We start from the raw sequence: 23051 nt of genomic DNA on the forward strand, positions 1-23051 counted from the left end.
AAAAGAACTTTTGTCCTAAACTGCACTAATGGGGAGGTAGTTGCTGATGGCAAGAAGTTTAGGGGGTATGTTTTTTTCTGTGTTGTCTGCCTTGTCATCGGCTGTGATCACATCTTGTTGTCAGTTAACAGTGTTCTCTGTTGGGTCTACCCTCTGTGAGGGATCCTCTTACAAGGAGGCCCATCTTGGAAGTAGTCTGAAGGCCCCAGACTGAGCGCCAGGCCCCATGGGCCTCCTCCAGGGGACCTCGGCCATGGTCCCATGCAGCGGCTGCCCGGCCTTGCTGTGATGACAGTGAAAGATGAATTATCTCCAGCCTTGCATTTTGTTTTTAATTTGAAACCAGAATTAGCTGACCCTGGAGGCTATTTTAAGCTAGTGTCTTCATGTGTTCCTTTTATCTCGACGATTGTCACTGAAGTATCGTGAAAGTTCTCCTCCTATCTGTTTCATATGCAAGATCTGGTGTCCCCTCTTCCAATCCTGGCAGCCCCTCAGGACTCCATTAAATTAGGACTCCATCTGCCCAGATCGGAAGGAGCAGATTCTCTTGCTGCTTCTCCATCACAGCCCTCCACCTCTTTCTTTCTTCCTTGGCCGATGGAACCCCTGAGCTTTGGATTTATTTTCCCTGACGCAGCCAGTTTCTGACTCGCGTATTTGGCTATCATCCTCCTTTTTCAAAGCAAATAACATCCACAGACCTCTAGGGCAGCTGCCACAGAAACTGTGTTCCTCTCTCTGCCCTTTCCTACCCTGTCAGCTCAAGGATAGCTGAGAATCTCTGGGTTGTCACCTGTGATGGGTCCCAGAAGCATCTTTTCGTCTCTTTTAATCCTCACAGCCCCCATTTTACTCATGAAAAAGTACAAGACTTCCAGGGTTATATAATATTCCCTGGGTCACAAGCTTGTGGCTTGAATCCAGTGTTGACCTGACTATCTAAAATGGTCCTTGTCAGGACCAAAGTGATGGGCTATCTGGTCTACCTCCTCACTACCCCTCCAAGCCTTGGATTACTACTGGTTACTTCAGGATCCAAGTAGTCAGGGCCTCAGTAAGGAAAAGGGGTTACTGTACCCCAGGCTAAGTGCATCCCCTGGCAGAAATGTCATTATATGAAGTTCAGTTAGGTTTTTTTGTCACCTAATTTAATGAGATAATCCATGTGAAAGAGTTTTGTAACACCGTTCTGGTGCTTTGGGCTCTGGCCTGGGGACCTAACTGCTATTCACCGACAGTACTGACTATCATATGGATCTAATGTTCTCTATTGTGCTTTTTAAAACCAACCTGCTGCAGATCTGTGAGATGACTTTGTTTTGCTCGACACGGGGTGCGTGACCTCGGTTTGCTTTCCCAAGAGTCCAGGCTGACTCACCCTCCCTTCCCTCCCCGGCAGCGCCCCATCGTGTCCATCTGCTGGGGACACCGGGACTCACGGCTGCTGATGGCTTCGGGACCGGCCCTGTACGTGGTGCGCGTGGAGCACCGGGTGTCCAGCCTGCAGCTGCTGTGCCAGCAGGCCATCGCCAGCGCCCTGCGTGAGGACAAGGACGTCAACAAGCTGACCCTGCCCCCCCGCCTTTGCTCCTACCTCTCCACTGCCTTCATTCCCACCATCAAGGTGAAGCCCCACCGCCTCCTCCCTCACCCTGCCCGCCTGCCCCCAAAGGACCGCAGGGAGGAGGGTGGGGTGTGGAGCACCAGTCACGTGGCACCCATAGTCTGCCGTTGTCCTCCCCTGTGCAGTCCGCCCCTCGTGTCCGTGTCCAAGGCAGATTGGTCCTGGGTGATGGAACTGATCCTCTCGTGGCACAGGTAGCGTTCCGAGCCTGACCGCGTGGCCCTCCCAACGACCAGTCTGTCGGTTCAGTCCTGACTCAGTGGCAGCCGCTGCCGTGATTCCCGTGTGCGAGAGCAGGGCACGTGTTCCTGGAAGTCAGATAGCTCTTCATCCACAGTTGCTGGAGTGGTCAGGATTGGGCCCCATTCAGTCCTAGGGTCTGTTCTCCTCACCCCTGTGCTCAGGAGGCCAACCCCACGCAGCACTGACTGCCAGCTGTAACTTGGCAGTAACCCAGGAGCTAGGATGTTCTTGGAGTGGGTGGACTGTGCTGCCAGTCGCTGTTTAAGGGCAGCTTTCCCTCCTACCCTCTGGGCCTCCCTCTGCTCCTTAGGTTCTTTTCTGTACAATATTCTCTTTTTTGTTTTCTGTCTTGCTTCTAAGTATCACATTGGCTTGTTGGTTACTTTTTCTCTAAAACATCAGAGTTTTAGAACCTGTTATGATTCCCCCCCACACCCCGAGTTGGTTTACAGTCTTAGTTCTGCAGTAGCGATTCTCAACCCTGGCTGCACATTCGAGTCACCTGTGGAGTTTTGAGAACATGCCTGTGCCCAGGCCCGCCCACAGGTTCCAGTTCCACTGTCTGAGGTGGGGTCCTGGCTGAGGTCTTTCTGAAAGCTCCTGGGAGAGTCCCATGGGCCCCCAGAGCTGTGAGTCCTGAGCTGCAGCCAGCACAGAGTCACCGGTGAGGCCCACATGCTCTTCCTTCCGTGTCCTGCCTGCAGCCCCCAATTCCAGACCCCAACAACATGCGGGACTTCGTCAGTTACCCGTCGGCTGGCAGCGAGCGGCTGCACTGCACCATGAAGCGCACAGAGGACGACCCGGAGGTGGGCGGCCCGTGCTACACACTCTACCTGGAGCACCTGGGCGGGCTGGTCCCCATCCTCAAGGGCCGGCGCGTCAGCAAGCTTCGGCCCGAGTTCGTCATCATGGACCCGCGGACCGACAGCCGAGCAGGTGGGGCCCTCCCCCGGGACACGGCGGCCAGTGCGGAAGTGGGACCTGTGGATGAAACACGAGCCAGCCTCGGCTGGCCAGTAGGGCCCTTGAGGCCGCTGTTTCTCTGTTAAAAGTTAAGGCTTCTCTAAATGCTGCTTCTGCCGGGGTTGTGAAAGCGTTCCGTAGGGCTCTGTGGGGTCGGGGCTGTGGTGAGAGGCAGCCAGCAGCTGCCTCTGCGGGTTACTTATCAGGTGTTCACTGAGGACCTTATGTGCTGTGAAGGCCATAGTGGGGGGGTGGGCAGAGGGAACAAGAGAGTTAAAGCTTCTGAACCTCCAGCCCACTCCTCAGCCTCCCTCTAGAATCTTACTTCTGCTCCTTGCTCATCCACCATTAGCTGCTTGTTAGCTGACTGCCGAGAGTAGTGTCCCAGTCATCCATGGAGATCTCGCATGATGGGCCAGCCCGTCCTTCCAGGAGCTCCCCCAGACTGGTCTCCGTGAGTGCGCCCAGGTGCTCCCTGCGCAGTTCTCCCGGGAGCCTCCCTCTCCTTCCTCCCTCCCTTCGGACAGCACTCTCCCCTGCACCTGCCCCCACAGCTGTATTTTGGACACATATAGCTTGTCTGCTTCCACTGCTCCACAGCTGGAAAGGAGTTTGGCCTCAGGTGAATTGTACACGGTGTTTCCCCCATGTCTGACTTAGATTTACATGGGACCTTGGGCTTTAGACAAGAGTGTTGATGCTGGAATGAGGCAGAAGACTTGGGGGCTGCCGGGACGGGGTGAGTGTATCTTGCACAGGAGAGGGACAAGAATTTGAGCAGGGCAGCAGGCTAGGGTGCTGCAGACCATGTTTGGAGACAGGGCTTTTAGGGGCAATTACGACTGAAGGAGGCTGTAAGGGTGGGGTCCTAATCCAGTATGATCGTGGCTTTGCAAGGAGGAGAGAGGTCTCTGGTCTGTCCACACGTGCATGCCGTGTAAGGACATGAGGCGGGACTGTCAGCAGGAAGGGAGAGCGCCATCGCCAGAACCTGATCCTGCTGGCACCCTGATCCCGGACTTCCAGCCTCCAGACTGAGAAAGTAAATTTCTGTTGTCTAAGCCCATGTGAGGTATTTTTGCCATAAACTTCGCTCCATAGACACCTTTGCTCTGAGCATTTTCACTGTGAAAAAAAAAATAACTCGCTGATAGTTTGGTCTGACAGCTTGGTTCCAGCTGCTTGAATGGCAGTAGTATTAGGGGATGGGACCTTGGGGAGGCGATGAGTTCAAGAGGGCAGGGCCTGTGTATCGTGAGCTCAGTGCCTGATAAAAAGGGCTGCAGTAAGATTCCCGGCCCCTCCTGCCGCGGGAGGGCACAGTGAGAAGCCCACAGTCCACAGCCCCGAAGAGGGCAGGACCGGAACCCAGCCATGCCGGTCCCCTGATCTGGGACATCCAGCCTCTAAAATGGCAAGACTTTAATTTCTGTTGTTTATAAGCCCCCTGGTGTGTGGTATATTATTATAGCAGCCTGAACAGACTAAGACATTAGTGAGAAAAAGAGCAAGTAGTGAGTCCCATAGCAATGGTGAAATCCTGGCCTACACAAGTAGGTCAGTGCTGAGTGGACAGTGTGTTGCAGAACTTGCTCAGGTCAGTGGACTGGCTCATTGCTCAGGAACACGTGGAAGCGTCCTGTGGGCTCACAGGGGTTTCTGAATCGTGGCCAAGCTTTCTCTGATCCAGGAATAGTTTGTAATTATCTAATTACAGATAAAGCACTACTCGGGGCGGGTGATGGGGCTCGGATGCCCAGCACTGGGGCTTGCTGGGTGCAGGAGTTGTGTTCCCCGGTCTGGGCAGCAGTTTAGGGCTGCGGTGGTGACACAGACGGGGTATCAGCGGTCTCCCTGCCTGGTTGTTCTGCTCTGCCTCCTGTGGCCTCCGAGAGGCCCCTGTCTGCAGATGTCACCTCCATATGCTCAGAAACCTAGAGACTGGTTTGAATGAACAGACTCATCCTTGTAGATGTAAGTAGCCCTTTTGAACGACCAGATCTCTCATGTTCTAGAAATAATTTCACTCAGCTTCTTTATTATTTTGCCAGATAATGTTCTTGGAGCCCCAGGGGATGAGGAAGTCAGCAAAGGAGAAGGGTATTTTGGGGGAAAAGTCTAACATGAACTCCATCTGCTCTGTGGCTTTGTGACAGCCCACTCCCGCACATCGCCTCCATCTCTGGCCTGGTGGCCGGCTGGCTCCCACACGGGCCCCTCCGTGGAGTCCAAAGCTGTCGCTCAGTGTCTGCTGCTGGGGTTCTCTTCCAGCCGTTGCTCAGAGCAGGTTGGAACCCACTGGGGGGTCTTCCCAGGTCCCGGGTCAGCAGCAGGCCCCCAGGGGGCAGTGATGGGGCTGGGAGGGCCCTGAGTCGGCAAGCCGCTTGCGTGGCCTGGGTCCCAGGGCTGCTGAGAGCCCGTGTGGGCCCAGACCGATACTGGGGGCTCCCGTGGTGCAAGAGCACAGCCGATTTGGCTCCAGCTTTCCATACAGTAAATGTGGCCAGGATGTTTTTTACATTCCAGAGGTGTTACAGTTCATACCCGTGTTGATAGCAACTGGAGTAGTGTGAAAATGTAGAAGGAAAACTGTCCTGCCCCTTCCTGTTTCAACCTCTAGACTAAAAATGACGGCCTGTGGAGTGAGTCTGTCCTCTGGTTTCCAGTAACGACCACTGCTGGGGGCTAATGGGCGTCACTCCCCTAAATGTTGCTGCTTGATGTCTCACCAGATGAAATCTATGGAAACAGCTTGATTTCCACCATGATCGACAGCTGCAACTGCTCAGACTCCAGCGACATTGAACTGAGTGATGACTGGGCTGCCAAGAAGTCTCCCAAAATCTCCCGAGCTAGCAAATCACCCAAACTCCCAAGGTAACCTGGATGTGCAGGAGTGTGCTCCCTGCTGTGTGTCTCTGGAGATGTGTCAGGTGTGTCTGCGGCAGAGTCCCACTGAAATCGACAGCTGAGGGGCACAGGCAGCAAAGGCAGCCACCTTTCATCCAGAAGGCCTGCCTGCAGCCATCTCAGCTTCCCTCATCCTCTCCTTTGCAACAGAAAAAGGCGTCCGGGAGGAGGTCTGCTAAGCGCACAGGACTTCCAGGGGTCAGCACCGATGGTGGGTGCTATGGGGGTCACAGCCAGGGAGCTTATTTTATCTTCCACTTTGAAAAGAGTAAGGAAGAGGGTTTACAGTGTATGTAGCATGTTAAAGAGAATGTCAAATTGTTGTTCAGTCACCCGGTCGTGTCCAACTCTTTGCGACCCCATGGACTGCAACACGCCAGGCGTCCCTGTCCCTCACCAGCTCCCAAAGTTTGCGCAAGTTCATGTCCATTGCATCAGTGATACCATTCAGCTCTCTCATCCTCTAGCGCCTTCTTCTCCTTATGCCCTCAATCTTTCCCAGCATCAGGGACTTTTCCACTGAGTCAGCTGTTTGCATCAGATGACCAAAATTCAGGAGTTTCAGCTTCAGCATCAGTCCTTCCAATGAGTATTCAGGGTTGATTTCCCTTAAGATTGGCTGGTTTGATTTCCTTGCTGTCCAAGGGACTCTCAGAAGTCTTCTCCAACACCACAGTTTGAAGGCATCAATTCTTTGGCACTCAGCCTTATTTACGGTCCAGCTCTCACAACTGTACGTGACCACTGGGAAGACCATAGCCTTGACTATATGGACCTTTGTCGGCAGAGCAATATCTCAGCTTTTCAACACACTGTCTAGGTTTCTCATAGCTTTCCTGCCAAGAAGCAAATATCTTCTGATTTCATGGCTGCAGTCACCATCTGCAGTGATCTTAGAGCCCACAAAGAGGAAATCGGTCACTACTTCCACCTTTTGCCTTCTATTTGCCATGAAGTAATGGGGCCAGATGCCATGATCTTAGTTTTTTTAATATTTCTTTTTAAGCCAGCTCTTTCACGCTCATTAGGAGGCTCTTTAGTTCCTCTTTGCTTTCTGCTATCAGAGTGGTATCATCTGCATATCTGAGTTTGTTGATGTTTCTCCCACCTATCTTGATTCTAGCCTGCAACTCATCCAGCCCGGCATTCCTCATGATGTGCCCAGTGTATGGATTAAACAAGCAGGATGACAGCAGACAGCCCTGCCTTACTCCTTTCTCAATCTTGTTTTATCTTCTACTTTGAGAAGAGTAAAGAAGAGGTTTTTACATTGTATGTAATGTGTTAAAGAAAATGTCAATTACATGCCTATAATTCTGTAATGGGAAAGTAGTGAACTAAAAAATAATAATCCTAAAGTTTGTCATAAGGAATGGCAAAACGCTGAGAGTAGATGGAAGGGCCTTTGTTGTTATAGATAAGAAACCCAGCATTCCCTGTCCCAGCTCCCTGGCCTGAACACCGATTTCCTTAAAGGGTGCATTGATCGTCACTGAGACCCTCACCTCTAAATATCCTCTAAAGTTCCTGCGTGTTGCAGTCTCCAGAGCTGGCCCTCCTTCCTGCCGTCTCCAAGTGAATCCCCCCACCTGGCAGCCAGGCTGGTTGTCCTCAACACGAGAGCTTTAACCAGCTCTGTCCTCCTCAGCCCTAGATGTCTTATCGAGTCCTCAAGCCCATATAAGCGCGGAAGGCGGTGGCACCCCACTCCAGTACTCTTGCCTGGAAAATCCCACGGGCGGAAGAGCCTGGTAGGCTGCAGTCCATGGGGTCGCACAGAGTCGGACACGACTGAGCGACTTCACTTTGACTTTTCACTTTCATGCATTGGAGAAGGAAATGGCAACCCACTCCAGTGTTCTTGCCTGGAGAATCCCAGGGAGGGGGAGCCTGGTGGGCTACCGTCTATGGGGTCGCACAGAGTCGGACACGACTGAAGCGACTTAGCAGCAGCAGCAGCAGCAGCAAGCGCATATATGTGAGACTCAGTGTTGCTCCGTCATAGAGTGCCATCAGCCTTACCATATTCATCTTTATAATACTGTACTCTCTGAGGCAGATTGGCGTTAAACACATGTCCCCTATGTCATAACCACGGAAACTGAAGGAAAACTTTAGATCTGCTACTGCTGCTGCTAAGTCGCTTCAGTTGTGTCCGACTCTGTGCGACCTCATAGACAGCAGCCCATCAGGCTCTGCCATCCCTGGGATTCTCCAGGCAAGAACACTGGAGTGGGTTGCCATTTCCTTCTCCATTTCGTGAAAGTGAAGTTGCTCAGTTGCATCCGACTGGTAGCGACCCCATGGACTGAAGCCTACCAGGCTCCTCCATCCATGGGAGTTTCTAGGCAAGAGTACTGGAGTGGCTTGCCATTGCCTTCTCCATTAGATCTGCTAGTTTAGTTTAAATATAGTGGCAAAATGCTAGGTCAGTCTTTTGAAATCCAAATATCATGTATTAGGACCTGTGAAGTTGTTGTGGCCTTCAGGTGAGAAATAACTCTTCCCACCCGCCATTTTCCCCAGGATTAATTTTGTAAACCCCTGACAGAATGCATTTCTAAACACACTATGTGTTGTTGTTGGTTAGCTGCTAAGTCGTGTCTGACACTTTTGCAACCCACTAGGCTCCACCATGCATGGGATTTCCCAGGCAGGAATACTACAGTGGGTTGCCATTTCCTTCTGCAGAGGCTCTTCCTGACTCATGAGTTGAACCCACATCTCCTGCCCTGTAGGTGAATGCTTTACCACTGAGCCACCTGGGAGGCCCACTTTAGTAGAAAGTAAAAGTTAATTCTCAAGTGAAAGCATCAGTTGCTCTGCTGCTGCTGCTGCTGCTGCTGCTGCTAAGTCACTTCAGTCATGTCCGACTCTGTGTGACCCCATAGACAGCAGCCCACCAGGCTCCCCCGTCCCTGGAATTCTCCAGGCAAGAACACTGGAGTGGGTTGCCATTTCCTTCTCCAATGCATGAAAGTGAAAAGTGAAAGTGAAGTCGCTCAGTCGTGTCCGACGCTCAGCGACCCCATGGACTGCAGCCTATCAGGCTCCTCCGTCCATGGGATTTTCCAGGCAAGAGTACTGGAGTGGGGTGCCATTGCTTTCTCCAGTTAGTTGCTCAGTTGTGTCCAACTCTTTGCAACCCCATGGACTGGAGCCTGCCAGGTTTCTCTGTCCCTGGAATTCTCCAGGCAAGAATACTGGAATGGGGTAGCCATTCCCTTCTCCAGGGGATCTTCCCAACCCAGGGATCGAACCCAGGTCTCCTGCATTGCTGGCAGATTCTTTACCATCTGAGCCACCAGAGAAGCCTCAAGTAAAAGTTCCTTACAAATAAATCACTTGATCTAACTGCAGTTTATTTTTAAATAGACACTATTCCACATACAATTCTGTCCTTCTTTCCTCACGTTCATAAGGCAAAAAAGCAGGCGGTATGGACTTCATTAAACTAAGGGCCCCGCCCCTGAGAGTGTGGCGTCCCCGGGGGCCCACGGGTGGTGCCTGACCTTGGCCTGGTCTCTGCAGGATCAACATCGAGGCCCGGAAGTCCCCCAAGCTGTCTCGCGCCGCTCAGGAGCTCTCCCGCTCTCCTCGCCTGCCCATGCGCAAGCCGTCCATCGGCTCACCCAGCCTGGCGCGGAGGGAGTTCCCCTTTGAAGATATCACTCAGGTATCGGAGCCCCGCTGCCCTTCCCCCTTGAACGTGGGTGAGGGCCGCTGAGTCCTGGCGACCGTCTCCGTGCCTGGGACGGCAGCCCCTCGGGGCCCTTGTCACCTCCTTGTCCCACTCGGTCTCTCTCCCACCTCGGGGATCCCTGTGGCTACCATGAGAGCCTTCTCCAAGGCAGCTCTGCTTGAGACATCTCCTCACGTCCACCGCAGGACCCCCAACCGCTCCTGACCCCTCAGTGACTCCCAGCGTCCCAGGAGCCCAGCCCTGGTAGCAGCCCCACGTCTGGCCGGCCTGCCTCCCTCCTGGCCCCCTTCACCCCGGGGCCACTGCCTCGAGGTTGACTGCGCTCTTCCGCTTTCTGACTGCATCTCCCGGTCAGTGGGCCCACCTTCTTGTCTCCTCCCCGTGGTTTCTGTCTTCAGGTTTCCAGGTGTAACCACCTCTGTCCAAAGCCCGCCTTCCCTGGCTTAGCCACAATAAGGCCAGTGCATCCTGCTTATGCTCCCTTATCCTTTCTCATGACTCCCTTGTGTGTGAATAACTACAAGCCTTATCTCCTCCCTTGGGTTATAAGCTGAGTGTATGTATGTATATAGGTTTTTGTTTTTAACTATAACTGACCTGCAACACTATTGTTAGTTCCTGGTGTACAACATAGTGATTTGGTATTTTTATATGTTTTTAAATGGTCACTATGATAAGTCTGCTTACTGGCTGTCACCATACAAAGCTATTACAATATTATTGACTATATTCTCCATGCCGTACATTTCATCCCTGAAAGTGTTTATTTTGTAACTGGAGTTGTAGCTCTCAATCTCCCTCACCTATTTCACTCATCCCCCTCCACCCCCACCCCAGCAACCACCTGTTTGTTCCCCATGAATCTGTTTCTGTTTTACATTTGTTCATTTGTTTTGTTTTTTGCAGTCCACGTATAAGTGAAATCATGCAGTATTTGTCTGACATACTTCACTTAGCATATACTCTCCAGGTCTCTTCGTGGTATTGCAGATGGCTAACATTTCACTCTTTCTGTGGCTGAGTAACACTTTAGCGTGTGTGTGTGTTCACCACAGCTTCTTTGCCCATTTATCTGTTGTTGGGTAGTTAGGATGCCTCCATGTCTTGGATGCTTTAAATAATACTGCTTTGAACATTAGAAGTGCACATATCTTTTCAAATTAGGGTTTTAAGGGTTTTCTTTTCAGACGGTACCCACAAATGGAATTACTGAATCATATGGTATTTCAATTTTTAGTTTTTGAGGAACCTCCATACTGTTTCTCACAGTGGCTGTACCAGCTTACGTTTCTACCAGCAGTGTTGGAGGGTTCCCTTTTCTTGAGGAGCTGGATTTTATTCATCTTTATTATTGCTTTTGCACCTGTGTGTGCACACACGCATGCACACACACACAGCCTCACACACAGCCTATGTATGTCTGTGGTTTTGGGCACAGTGATAACTTAAAATTTTTTGAAATTTAATCGAATGAGAAAACAGATAATTGGGTGGTCTCGGGACACACAGTTATCAGTGCAACTGATGTTTCCAGGAGAAATATCAAGGCTAAGAATGGAGTCAGAGCTTGGTACCCTTGTAGTTCAAGTGACAGGCAAAAGGATAGGCGAAGAAAAGTGTGCCAAAGTCACTCTTGTGACCTTTTAACCTCCCCACGCATGGACATGCTGGGATCCGTCCACCCCTTGCTCCCAGCCCGAGAACCACAGCCCGTGAGCCACCATTTGGAAACAGGGCTGTTGTGCTCTCGTCAGCGTCTGGTCTTGAAAACGGTGGAATGACACAGGGTGAATATTTCCATCAGCAGCCACCGCCAGTGGCTTTTTAAGCAAAAAGTGTTAGCATTCTTACTTCTTAAGTGATTGATAGAAAATATGGAAACAGATTGTGATTCTTCTTCCTTTTTCCCACAGCACAACTATCTCGCTCAGGTCACGTCTAATATCTGGGGAACCAAATTTAAGATCGTGGGCTTGGCTGCTTTCCTGCCAACCAACCTCGGTGCAGGTAAGCGCTGCACCATCGGAACTCAGACTCAGGGATCGATTCAGCCTCCAGTGGTGTACAGTGAGCTCTTACAGCACCAAAAGATGAGTTTGTATTTCCCTCCAAAGTTTGACTCAAGCCACCATGATTTAGTGAAGAATAGAATTATTGTTCAATTTTTTTTTTTTGCCAGTGGTGCTTCCATTTTTTTATATAAGCCCTGGGTGATAAAAATAGCCAAAAGCTCTGATAGGTTTTCTGGTCATTTTGATTTCTGGCCTTTTACTGTGGGCAGATTTTGGTACCAGTGTCCTCAGGTTCTTGAAGCAAAAGCAATTTTTGAGGAAAGCCAAGAAGAGAGCATTAGAGGCTATAAGAACAAGTTGGCTGACTGTTAGTGCAGTTCTTAGTGGTAAATCTTTATAGACTTCATTTTTGAGTACCAGTTAAATGTCATGTCTGTTGGAAGCTTGAGACATTGGGGAAAATGGAATTGGGAAGACAGAGCCAAGCAGGAACCCAGAGCATCTGGCTCTCTCTCTACCCAACTCTAGTGAGTAGCTCTATCTGCTCACGTTTACTCGGCTCACGTTTTATAGAAAGCATGTGGCAGTTCTCTATCCTGATATTTAAAGTAAGTCAGACCAAGAATTCAGTCCTGAATAAAAGCAGAATTTGATTCCCCGAGCTTGGCATTGTGGTTATCATAACTATTTTCACTAAATTATCCTTCTGATTACAAATGAGGTTTTTTTCAAAATAAATTTATCATACCCAGCTCATTCCAAAACAGAATTTGTCTTTGACATGTGAAATGTATGTGGTTCTATCGACAAACTACTGGCAGAGTGGCTGGGCAATTTGTCGTGTAGACTGAGAATTTGCCGTGTCCAGGTGTTTGTTGTTCCCGCATCCACGCTGTGTCCGGGTCAGGGGTTGGCGGTCTTGTGTCTGGAAGGGCTGCCCTTGGGCCCTGGGCTCTGCCTGCACGAGATCTGTCTTCTGACGGCAGAGCCGCCGTGGCCCCGTTTCCCTTCCCACAAGGGGCTCTGCTGACGCCTTGGCTGTCGTCTGCCGCATCTCTGTTGACTGTGTCCCTCCTCCTCCCCACCAGTAATCTACAAAACTAGCCTCCTGCATCTCCAGCCGAGGCAGATGACTATCTATCTCCCAGAGGTTCGGAAGATTTCCATGGACTACGTTAATTTACCTGTCTTCAACCCAAATGTTTTCAGTGAAGATGAAGATGACTTGCCAGGTGTGTTCACACATGTCAACCAGTTTGTCACGAGCCCATACTCTCTGTTAATGGTGAGGGGGACAGAGTGGTAAGTAGTTGAGGATTCCAGCATGTCAGGTGTGCCTGCAGACGCGGTTTGGAAAAGGTACAGCTTCCTCAGTCAGGGTGGAAGGTGTGTGAGGTGTCGCGGGGGAAAGGGCGCATCCTGTCACTGGTTTAGGGAGGAAGAAGCCACCAGAGCAAGGGCGATTGCAGGGCCGTGACGCCTCCTGTTCACAGAGAACTCCACCGTCTCGTTCCCCTCACGGTTTTCCTCTTGGTCCCATGCCCGGATAAAGAGACGTTATCAGGACCAGTCAGGACTCAGAAATCAGAACTGAAGCCCGGTCTCACCGGCCCTAGGCCAGCCCTCATCCTGTCAGCCCCTGCTTAGAGAATGACATCACTGAGATGACCTTGTGCCCACAAAGCCCGGTTTCTCAAACCTGCCCTGGCTCCCGGGTGGAAAACCTGTGCATTTCAGCCTCTCTCTCTCTCAAGTGCAGTGCAGGGCTCTGTGCATGGAAGCCTGGTCTGAGTTAAAATCTGGTACAAGGTTTTAAAATTGTAGTTTACAAATTTGAGATATTTGTAGCATCTCAAATTAATTTAAGTGCTTTCTGGTCAGGGGACCCTATTTTGATTATTAATAGATTAAAATGATTTGTAATTAGTCTGCCAGTTACTTGTCTGTGACTATTCTCAAAAAAGCCTGTCTGCAGTTATGTAAATACAGGCTCTGAAAAATCTCTGGTTTCTGAGCCAGAGGAACCCTGCATGGTTCGTAGACTTCTCCTGTCCCTGGTCATTCTCAGACAGAGGGGCTCTGTTCCTCCCCATGGAGTGCAGGGCGGGGGGCTCTGATCCCACCTCAGGCCTGAACGTGGGGACTCGCTTGACTTCTCTCAGCCTAGGTTTTTACCTGTAAAGCAGTGTGGTGCTTGCTCATGGTAGCTGCCTCTGGTCCTCTGACAGCTTCTCTATCTGAGTGGTGAAGCAGATATTATCAACTCAGGCAGTCCTGATGGGCACGGTTTTGGAACCACAGGAGCCTGCCGTTTGGCGAGGCTGCACACATTTGAGCATATAGCCCATGTCCTGCTGTTCACAGCCTCGGATATAGGAGTGTCTTTTACACTTTCCCTGTGTTGGCCTCCATTCTCCTGGAAGGTGACAGGTAGGGCTCTGTCTGACGCTAAGCTGTGGTCATAATCGTCTGCGGTTCCCTGTGGATGAGGGGCTTACACTTAGTGCTGAGGACATGACAGAGGCCCTCCTTCAGTGGGGAAGATGCCTGCCCTCAGAGTTCCGTGCAGAGGGGAGAGCATCTGGAAGAGGAAGCGAAACAGAAAGAGTAGATTTGAGATGGGGCCCAGGTTCGGGCAGCCAGGAGGTCGTGCTGTCTCACTAGAGCACCCAGGGGCGGGGAGAGTCTGTTACAGGAGCTGAGGGCAGGCTTGGCTTTTCATGAACCAGCTGGCTTCATGCTACAGTCCTGGTGAAAGGTCAGCCAGCCTCTGCGATTAGCCTGTTAAACTCTTATTTCCTGCTCACACACTAGCAGCACTCACAGGCCTGCGGGAGTCAGCTTGGCACGCTCGGTGAACACTGTAGTCAGGGTCATTCAGACAGTGGCCCTGAGCACTCACATGTGCTCTGCCGATCATTGTGCAAATGCACACTGTACAAATAAGACACATCTACAGGGTTTGTTCAGTGTGGCCCACCTTACATACTATTTGAAAAGCTAAAAAGCAGATAAATTAGGAAATGACCCTTCCCCTCATATGCAGATTTGCTGGAAGAGTCTTTTCAGTGGTCTTTTCTGCTGCATTTCACATGGTTCTATTTATAGAAACTTAATTTATATACAAATCTCAGACACACATGTGCTGCAGAACGTGTCCTACCCTGACCAGCCCATAACTCTGGAGATATCTACCCCAAAGCCTAGGCATTGAATCTTCAGTGGACTTTGATACTGTACCACTGCCCGCTTCCTGCACAAAACAGTGGCCCCTTTTATCAAGATCACAAGTTATCAGCATCTTTAAACACTTAGTTATTTGCCCCGGTGCCACTGAGGTACATGGTGTTTATTGAAAAGCTCTGGCAATGCCCTAAGCTTATGGATGACTGTAGGCTGCCCTGAAGAACCCATCAGGTTCATCCTGTGTGATCTTCTAGAAACATTAGGGAAGTTTTGCATAACTTGTGTGAACTGTTTGGCTTTCCCTAAGCAAACACACCTTCCTCTGTAGCCATCGCATTTTGTATGCAGGAGGACTGGATGAGTTGTGCTGACCCAGTTTCATGGCACTGTTTTGTAAGCAGCTCATCTCCCTAATTGCCTTCCAGTGACAGGAGCATCTGGTGTACCCGAAAACAACCCGCCCTGTACCGTGAACATCCCCATCGCCCCCATCCACAGCTCAGCTCAAGCCATGTCCCCCACGCAGAGCATCGGGCTGGTGCAGTCCCTGCTGGCCAACCAGAATGTGCAGCTGGACGTCCTGACCAATCAGACCACAGCCGTGGGCGGTGCCGAGCACGCGAGTGAGAGTGCTGCCCAGTACCCCGTGTCCAGCCAGTACCCCGTGTCCAGCCGCTACTCCAACCCCGGCCAGGTGATCTTTGGAGGCGTGGAGATGGGCCGCGGCCTCCCCAACCCACCTCAGCTCTCCCTGCCACCGCCAGCCCAGGGGACCATCCAGCTGTCCGTGCTAGACCTTGGCGACAGAGACCACGAGCATCTGCAAAAGCCAGCCAAGGCCCTGCGGCCGGTGCCCCAGTTGGCCACTGAGGGGGATGCCGTGGTGTTCAGTGCCCCCCAGGAGGTCCAGGTGGCCAAGATGAACCCCCCGCCCCCCTACCCCGGAACCATCCCCGCCGCCCCTACCACGGCGGCGCCGCCACCCCCGCTGCCGCCCCCGCAGCCCCCGGTGGACACGTGCTTGAAGAAGGGCGACTTCTCTCTGTACCCCACAGCGGCGCATTACCAGCCGCCCCTGGGCTACGAGCGGATCACCACCTTCGACAGCAGCGGCAACGTGGAGGAGGTGTGCAGGCCCCGGACGCGGATGCTCTGCTCCCAGAACACCTACACGCTGCCCGGCCCGGGCAGCTCGGCCACGCTGAGGCTCACGGCCACCGAGAAGAAGGTCCCACAGCCCTGCACCAGCGCCACCCTTAACCGCCTGACGGTACCGCGCTACTCCATCCCCCCGGGGGACCCGCCGCCCTACCCCGACCTCTCCGGCCAGCTTGGCCCCAGCCGGGGCGCGGGGCAGAGGCCAGACGGCGGCCTCATCCACGCCACGCTGCGCAGGAACAACCGCGAGGCGGCGCTCCGGGCGGCGCAGCTGGCGGAGCTCCCGCGGCCGCCGCCGCACCCGCCCAAGCCCAAGGGCACGGCGCCCTTCCCCGCGCGGCCGCCGCCCGCGCTCTACACCTGCAGCCAGTGCAGCGGCGCAGGGGGCGCGGCGGGCCGGCCCGACCCGGGGGCGCAGCCGGGCGCCAGCCTGGCGCACGCGGCCAGCACCTCTCCGCTGACCTCCCAGTCGTCCTACAACCTTCTGGGCGCGGCCGAAGGCGCCCGCGAGCGTGCTGACTACGTGAACTCGGCCTTCACTGAGGACGAGGCGCTGGCCCAGCACTGTCCAGCCGACAAGCCGCCGAGGCACCCGGCGCTGGGCGAGGCCGCTGTGGCCGTTAAGCGGCCGCCCCCCTACCAGTGGGACCCCGTGCTGGGGGAGGATGTGTGGGTCCCTCAGGAAAGGACAGCCCAGAGCACGGTGCCCAACCCCCTGAAACTGCCCCCTCTGGTGGTGGGTCCAGGCCAGCACCTAGACGTGTCCCGAGTGCCCTTCGTCTCCCCCAAGGTTCCTGCCAGCCCTGCTGCCACTTTCCAGCCCGGCTATGGGATGGGGGTGCCCTACTCGGCCGGCTGCAGCACCTCCCCGCTGCCAGGGGTGCAAGCTCCCTGCTCCCCGAAAGACGCCCTGGCCGCAGCACAGTTTGCTCAGCAGGAGTCCACCGTGGTTCTGCAGCCCGCCTACCCGCCCAGCCTGGCCTATTGCACCCTGCCCCCCATGTACCCGGGAAGCAGTGCCTGCTCCAGTTTACAGCTGCCCCCTATTGCCTTGCACCCCTGGAACTCCTACAGCCCCTGCCCCCCCGTGCAGAACCCCCAGGGCACTCTCCCCCCCAAGGCACACTTGGTGGTGGAGAAGCCCCTGGTGTCCCCACCGCCCACTGACCTCCAAAGCCACCTGGGGACAGAGGTGATGGTGGAGACCGCAGACAACTTCCAGGAAGTCCTCTCCCTGACGGAGAGCCCGATCCCCCAGCGGACAGAGAAATTCGGGAAGAAGAACCGAAAGCGGCTGGACAGCAGGGCAGAGGAGGGCAATGTTCAGGCCATCACCGAGGGCAAGGTGAAGAAGGAGGCTCGGACGCTGAGCGACTTTAATTCCCTCATCTCCAGCCCCCGCTTGGGGAGAGAGAAGAAGAAAGTGAAGAGTCAGAAGGACCAGCTGAAGTCCAAGAAGCTGAATAAGACGAACGAGTTCCAGGACAGCTCAGAGAGCGAGCCGGAGCTCTTCATCAGTGGGGATGAGCTGATGAACCAGAGCCAGGGCAGCAAGAAGGGCTGGAAGAGCAAGAGGAGCCTGCGGGCGGCCAGCGAGCTGGAGGAGTTCAAGTGCAGGAAGGCCAGCGAGAAGGAGGACGGCCGGCTGGGCAGCCAGGGCTTTGTGTACGTCATGGCCAACAAGCAGCCGCTCTGGAATGAGGCCACCCAGGTGTACCAGCTGGACTTCGGGGGGCGGGTGACCCAGGAGTCGGCAAAGAACTTCCAGATCGAGCTGGAGGGGCGGCAGGTAAGAGGCCATGTCCCGGGTGCGGCCAGAATGCGACCTTCTGGTCGCGACAGATCTCTGGGCTCTGGCCTTCCAGGAGAATTATTCAGAAGGCCGATGGGAACTATGGGAAGCAGCTGATGTCTCTTAGGTTGGGGCCACTTGGACCTCTCATTTTCAGTGTGCCCGTCTTACTTATTTCTCACCAAAGTAACCCATGTCCTGATTTTTTAAAGTCCGATGGTTCCTACAAGACCCATGAGGAAAGTAGCAGGCACTTACCCGCTCCCAGAACCTACCCTCCCAGAGGCTTACTCTTCCAGTTCTGTGTGCTTTTCCTGGTGTCTGTCGATGCATCAGCAAAGAACACGTTTCTACTTCTGTCTCTTGATTTTTCAGTTTGGGGCATCATGCATTTATTTCTCTCTGAGCAACCTGAGGGTTCATTTTCTTCACCCTAGTCTCTCCCCAGCACAGGTGAACTTTCCCTTCCCCTTTTCCCAGGTAAATCAGTCATTGTGGGTCCCTGATTGTGCCTCTAAATATGACTCATCTCTGAGCCACTACATTTCCTTTATTGCGTAGGCTCATTGCCCTAGACGTAACGACTACCCAGCTTCTGGTAGCTTATTTCTCTGTGTTTCTGTCATTAAGTCCTTCCCTGACTCTCCGGCAGAACATGCATCTCCTCTTGGTACACTTGAGCCTTTTTCATAGTTTCTCAGTTCTTCCTGTTCCAACTTGGAGTTGTTGTGGTCCCACTGCATGGCTGTCAGTCTGGACTATCCTTCCCTACTATTCTGGGAACTCTTTTCACTGCTCATTTAAATCTCAACATTGTTAATTTGCTCAACAAATGTTTATAGAGTACCTGCTAAATACCTGGCAATCTTCTGGGCCCAGGAGTTGGCAAATTATGGCCCACAGGCCCACCCAGCCTGCAGCCTCTTTCTATAAATAATGTTTTATTGAGACACAGGCACATCCGTCCACTTCAGTACTATCTACCCTTCTCTCACCCTACAACAGCAGTTCAGTAGTTGTGGGAAAGTCCACGTGACCTGCAAAGTCTGAAATGTTTATTATCTGCCCTTCCCAGAGAGTTTGCCAACCTTTGTTTTGAGTGCTGAAATTAGAGCACTGAGGAAATCAGAGGAAAGGTCCCTGTTCCTCATGGAGTTTACAAAAATGGAAAAGAGACCATGAACAAATGAATGTCACATCATGTAACAACATCAGTAGTGTGGTCCCGGTAAGCCCTGGGGTGACCGGAACGCAGAGGCCCACAAGGGGACCAAGTGTGCTTTCCTGGTCCCTCTCTGAGCAGGGATGTCTGATAGTCACAAGCGGTGGTTCTCTTAAGCCTCTGAGCCTGGAGATTCCTTTCTCTGCTGCTCCTTTCTCTCTGTTTCCTTGGTGGAGAAACCCCTTCCTCTGACCCATGGAGCTCCCCATGCTCCGAATCTTCCTTGTGGCCTCCCCACTGCACAGTTCAACATGGTCCTCCATGCGTTTATTTCCCACTTACTCACAGTTAGATTGAGGAGCTTATCAGAGTCGCAGATCTCTCACAGACATGCTGTCTGCCTCTGTCGGGAGGGGCCCTGAGGGTCTCCTTTAACGTGTCTGCCTCCCCACCCCACCCCACCCCAGGTGATGCAGTTCGGGAGGATCGACGGCAGCGCCTACATCCTGGATTTCCAGTACCCCTTCTCTGCCGTGCAGGCCTTCGCGGTCGCCCTGGCCAACGTGACTCAGCGCCTCAAGTGAGGGGCCTGGTATGGGCAGGAGAGAGAGGCCTGACCTGATGGAGCCCCGCAGTCCAGGGCCCAGAAGATGAGGGCAGAACTGGAAACATCTCTCAGACCCAGGAGAGGGCACTAACCTTTCATCGTTGTTTGGGTTTTTACTATCCTTTATTGTGTTTTTATTTTTATTCTTTTTAAGCAAAAGTAAGATACAGGAGAGTGGCATTTGGAACCGAAGGGTGCAAGGCACCTGGTGGTGCTTGGGAAGCAAGGCTGCTGTGGGAATGGATGTCCTCCTGGGTTTGCTTCTGTCGGCCACAGGCTGGGGGGCCCTTCAGAGGGAAGGTCAGCCGGCCTCCCGCCTGGCTGGTTCTCCGAGACTAGGAGCTTGTGTCGTTTTCCTCCTCCACAACATCCAGCTTTTATTATTCCTCCAACATCACCACTAGTGTTAAAAAAAAAAAAAAAACATTTAAAGAAAAACACAACCAAAAAATCCTGAAGGTACAGGTTCTCTTGGTGGGGCACCGTTTAATTCACACGTTATGTTATTCCCCACCCCCCCAGGTGACTTGATTAATGAAGGGTATTTTGGCAAATGCACTGTGTTTGACTAATAAAAGGAGGCTTTTTTCCCCGGGGGTGCTGTTACCAGGTGTAACAGGATGTGCTTGTGAGCTGACGGAGAAGGATAACAGGAGGAAGGGACTCCTGCAGATGTGTGCGCGGTCCAAGGGCCACTACATCGGTGCCTCCACTAGATCCCAATGTGTCAGAATTCCGTCGGCTCAGCGATCCTTCCGTCTAATCAAGCTCCCCACACGTGGCAGGGGCAGTGGTTTCCTGGGCTGCAGGGATGGGTCACTAGAGGCCAAGAAGTGGGGGTTCCCTCCCTCTCCCGCTCTCATTGTGGAATCTGGGAACCCCAGCCGACACAGTATTTTTCCCGTTAGATAACACTGTTCTGTACTTTTTCTTCCTAAAAATGCTGACAGCACTGATTTGAAAGTACTCCTTTCCTCTTTGGGGCTGTATTAAAATTCAGTTGGCTAGAGACGTTTTCCAACAGATTAGAAATGTAACAAAAAATAAAAGATGTTAGGCACTTGCCAGGGTGTGAAAAGATACAGTTATAATCAGTTCTTTGACAAGAGCCCCACCAACTTCTCTAGAGGGTAAAAAAAAAGTTGTTTATTGACTGTACAGACTGTTTACTGAGGTGATAAACCACTGGGAGAACATGGTTAAAGTTACAGAACCTACTGAAGTTCTCGACTGTTGCTTGTTAATTGCAACAACAAAAATCCAGAGATTATCTTTCCCCATCTCCCTCTCCTAGGGGACTTGTTGGGCCATATTCAGCCCTGCTCATAACACGACCCAGTTCATGTTTTTGGTTACTCATATCTGTGAGAGTAGGGCAGGAACACAGGAACTGTCTACTGGTTTAGGGTCCTAAATTTGGATTTTGTTTAAAAAGAAACAAGTGGAAGATACTGCAGAAGTGTATTTTCAAAAAAAAAAAAAAAATGGTTTTTAGTCTTCTGTTTTAGTTTAAAAATTGGGAAGGAAACAGGCCCACTGAAAGATGACACCCCCTTACCACTGTCTCTAGACCCCGAAGAAACACAGGTGAGGTTTTAAATATGGTGAAGGCCATCTCCCCGCTATTACCAGAGGTTCCCATATTTTAAAATATTGAACCTGATTCTTTGGTGGGTAAATTTTTCCAGAAAGAATTTAGCTGTGTACTCAGAATTACATAATTCTTTTATATGAGTTTGTGTAGCTTAATATGATGTTTCAGTGCTTATCATCAGTTGTGCAATAATGGTTAGAGCCTATTTCTAAATAATTTAAAGCCAGTTCCCTTGTTTTTATTGTCCAAGAGTTAATTATTTATCTTGCTTTGATAGTGTTCGTAGAAATTATTCTGTTACTATGTTCTGGTGAGTTATGCCATTTTATTATTTATTTAGAAAAATAGTATGTTTGTAACGACTTATTTGGTGGCAGTATGTTTTGCTGCAAGAAATAAAAAGGATATGGTAGAAGGTGGTTTTTTTTTTTTGCTGGACAGTTTGTGCTTTTTCTAATTGGGAAAAACTCCTACTCATCCTTTAAAAGTAATTTTTTTTTCATTTTGTGTTATCAATTATATACAAAGGAGATTTCTTCGAGATAATAGATCATAAAATACTATTTCCCCTTCTGTTGAAAATTTTATTTTCAATGAAAATAAGAGGCGAAATGAGAAATCCTTGGAATGAAAATGACAAATATGTGTGAAGAGAAAGTGAATATTTGTAACAGATAATGAACTAAACTTGCTGAATGCTTAGCTCAGTCCCCAGAAGCCCTTTTTCCTACACAGGGGTGAAGGCCTCCACCCTGGATGTTTGGCAGGAATTTGCCTCTGATGAGCAGAAGCCGCCCCAGCCTGAAGGAGGAGGCAGCCACTCGCCAATCAGAGACAGGTGGCTGTAGCCATTGTAATGCTGTGTCTTTGCAGTTGATGGTGATGATTTCACTTACTTTGAAAATTGCTTTCATTTGGTCATTCTCTATCAAAGTCAGTACTTTAAGCAGTGGAAGTGTACATACTTAGTGTTTATTAATAGCAACTTATGAATATTAAGATACCTCCCTGGATCTCTAAAGTTAAAAACATTAGCACAGTAAATAGTCAACTACAGAACAGGATCCACACCTCTTTGAGAGAAGCGGTATATTAACAAACGTGGAAACCAATTTTAAACTTGGTTTAACCTCATCAAACCAAAGGCACAGCTTTGAGTATAGTACACCCATTGAATGTATGTGTATCCTAAGAAGAACTCACACCAAGAAAGCAGGAAAATGTCAAAGCTCTCGTGGCAGAAGTCAAAGGGTTTGCAGTGTTTTCACCCTTGGCTGTTGCTTCCTTATCGTGCCCCAAGAGGACACTTGAACGTGTGATCATAGATGAAAGCCAGGAGACTGACCCCCAGATCGAGCCAGCTCTGCCACTGAGTTGGTGGGTGACCTTGGGCCTCTGTTTATCCATCTGTAAAATGAAAGGACGGTCTGAACAATCTTATAAATGCCTGCGGTCCAGATCAATGGTGTGAGGGCCTGAAGTGTACGTTTCCTCATTCCACTTTACAAATTTGGAAGGTAGGTTTCAAAACATGGCCTTTTGTAGAAGAAAAAAATTTTTTTTTTTTGCCTGTTTTCATGAGCCACCTACTGAATGTAAACCAGTGCATTTAATACCTTTGGAAGCTTTACCTCTAAAAGCAAATGAATTTGGAATCATGTTTGTTCTCATAAGATTATGCAAAAGCACCAATTCCAGGCAGGCTTCCCTGGTAGCTCAGTTGGTAAGGAATCCGCCTGCAATGCAGGAGACCCGGGTTTGATTCCTGGGTTGGGAAAATTCCCCAGGAGAAGGGATAGGCTACCCACTCCAGTATTCATGGGCTTCCCTGGTGGCTCCGATGGTAAAGAATCCGCCTGCAATGTGGAAGGACCTGGGTTTGACCCCTGGGTTGGGAAGATCCCCTGGAGGAGGGCATGGCAACCCATTCCAGTATTCTGGCCTGGAGAATTCCATGGACAGAGGAGCCCAGCGGGCCGCAGTCTGTGGGATCACGTGACTGAGCAAGGCTAAGCACACCGATTCCAGGTGAGACGGACCCACACATGTGTGTGCCCTGGTTGGTGGGCACCCCTGAGAATGGTCCTAAAA

The 23051-nt window shown here is 51.3% G+C and overlaps 1 protein-coding gene across 6 annotated transcripts in view; it reads left to right on the plus strand.

Annotated features, from left to right (window-relative positions):
* The window catches only part of TULP4 (TUB like protein 4), a 201354-nt gene extending 179975 nt beyond the window's left edge, over window positions 1–21379 (plus strand). For 4 of the 6 annotated variants that reach the window (XM_024997115.2, XM_024997118.2, XM_024997117.2 and 1 more), the window contains 9 exons: window positions 1403–1627; window positions 1753–1821; window positions 2575–2809; window positions 5569–5713; window positions 9278–9422; window positions 11363–11456; window positions 12550–12693; window positions 15073–17594; window positions 19227–21379. In XM_024997115.2, the coding sequence (XP_024852883.1) occupies window positions 1403–1627; window positions 1753–1821; window positions 2575–2809; window positions 5569–5713; window positions 9278–9422; window positions 11363–11456; window positions 12550–12693; window positions 15073–17594; window positions 19227–19343 (3696 nt within the window). In that variant the 3' untranslated portion in view covers window positions 19344–21379. The remainder of the gene's footprint in view (window positions 1–1402; window positions 1628–1752; window positions 1822–2574; window positions 2810–5568; window positions 5714–9277; window positions 9423–11362; window positions 11457–12549; window positions 12694–15072; window positions 17595–19226) is intronic. The other 2 variants (XM_024997116.2, XM_024997119.2) reach the window with 1 other exon arrangement.
* The last annotated feature ends 1672 nt before the right edge of the window (window positions 21380–23051 follow it).

This window comes from Bos taurus, chromosome 9 (assembly GCF_002263795.3).
Source record: "Bos taurus isolate L1 Dominette 01449 registration number 42190680 breed Hereford chromosome 9, ARS-UCD2.0, whole genome shotgun sequence".
Lineage (NCBI taxonomy): Eukaryota > Metazoa > Chordata > Mammalia > Artiodactyla > Bovidae > Bos > Bos taurus.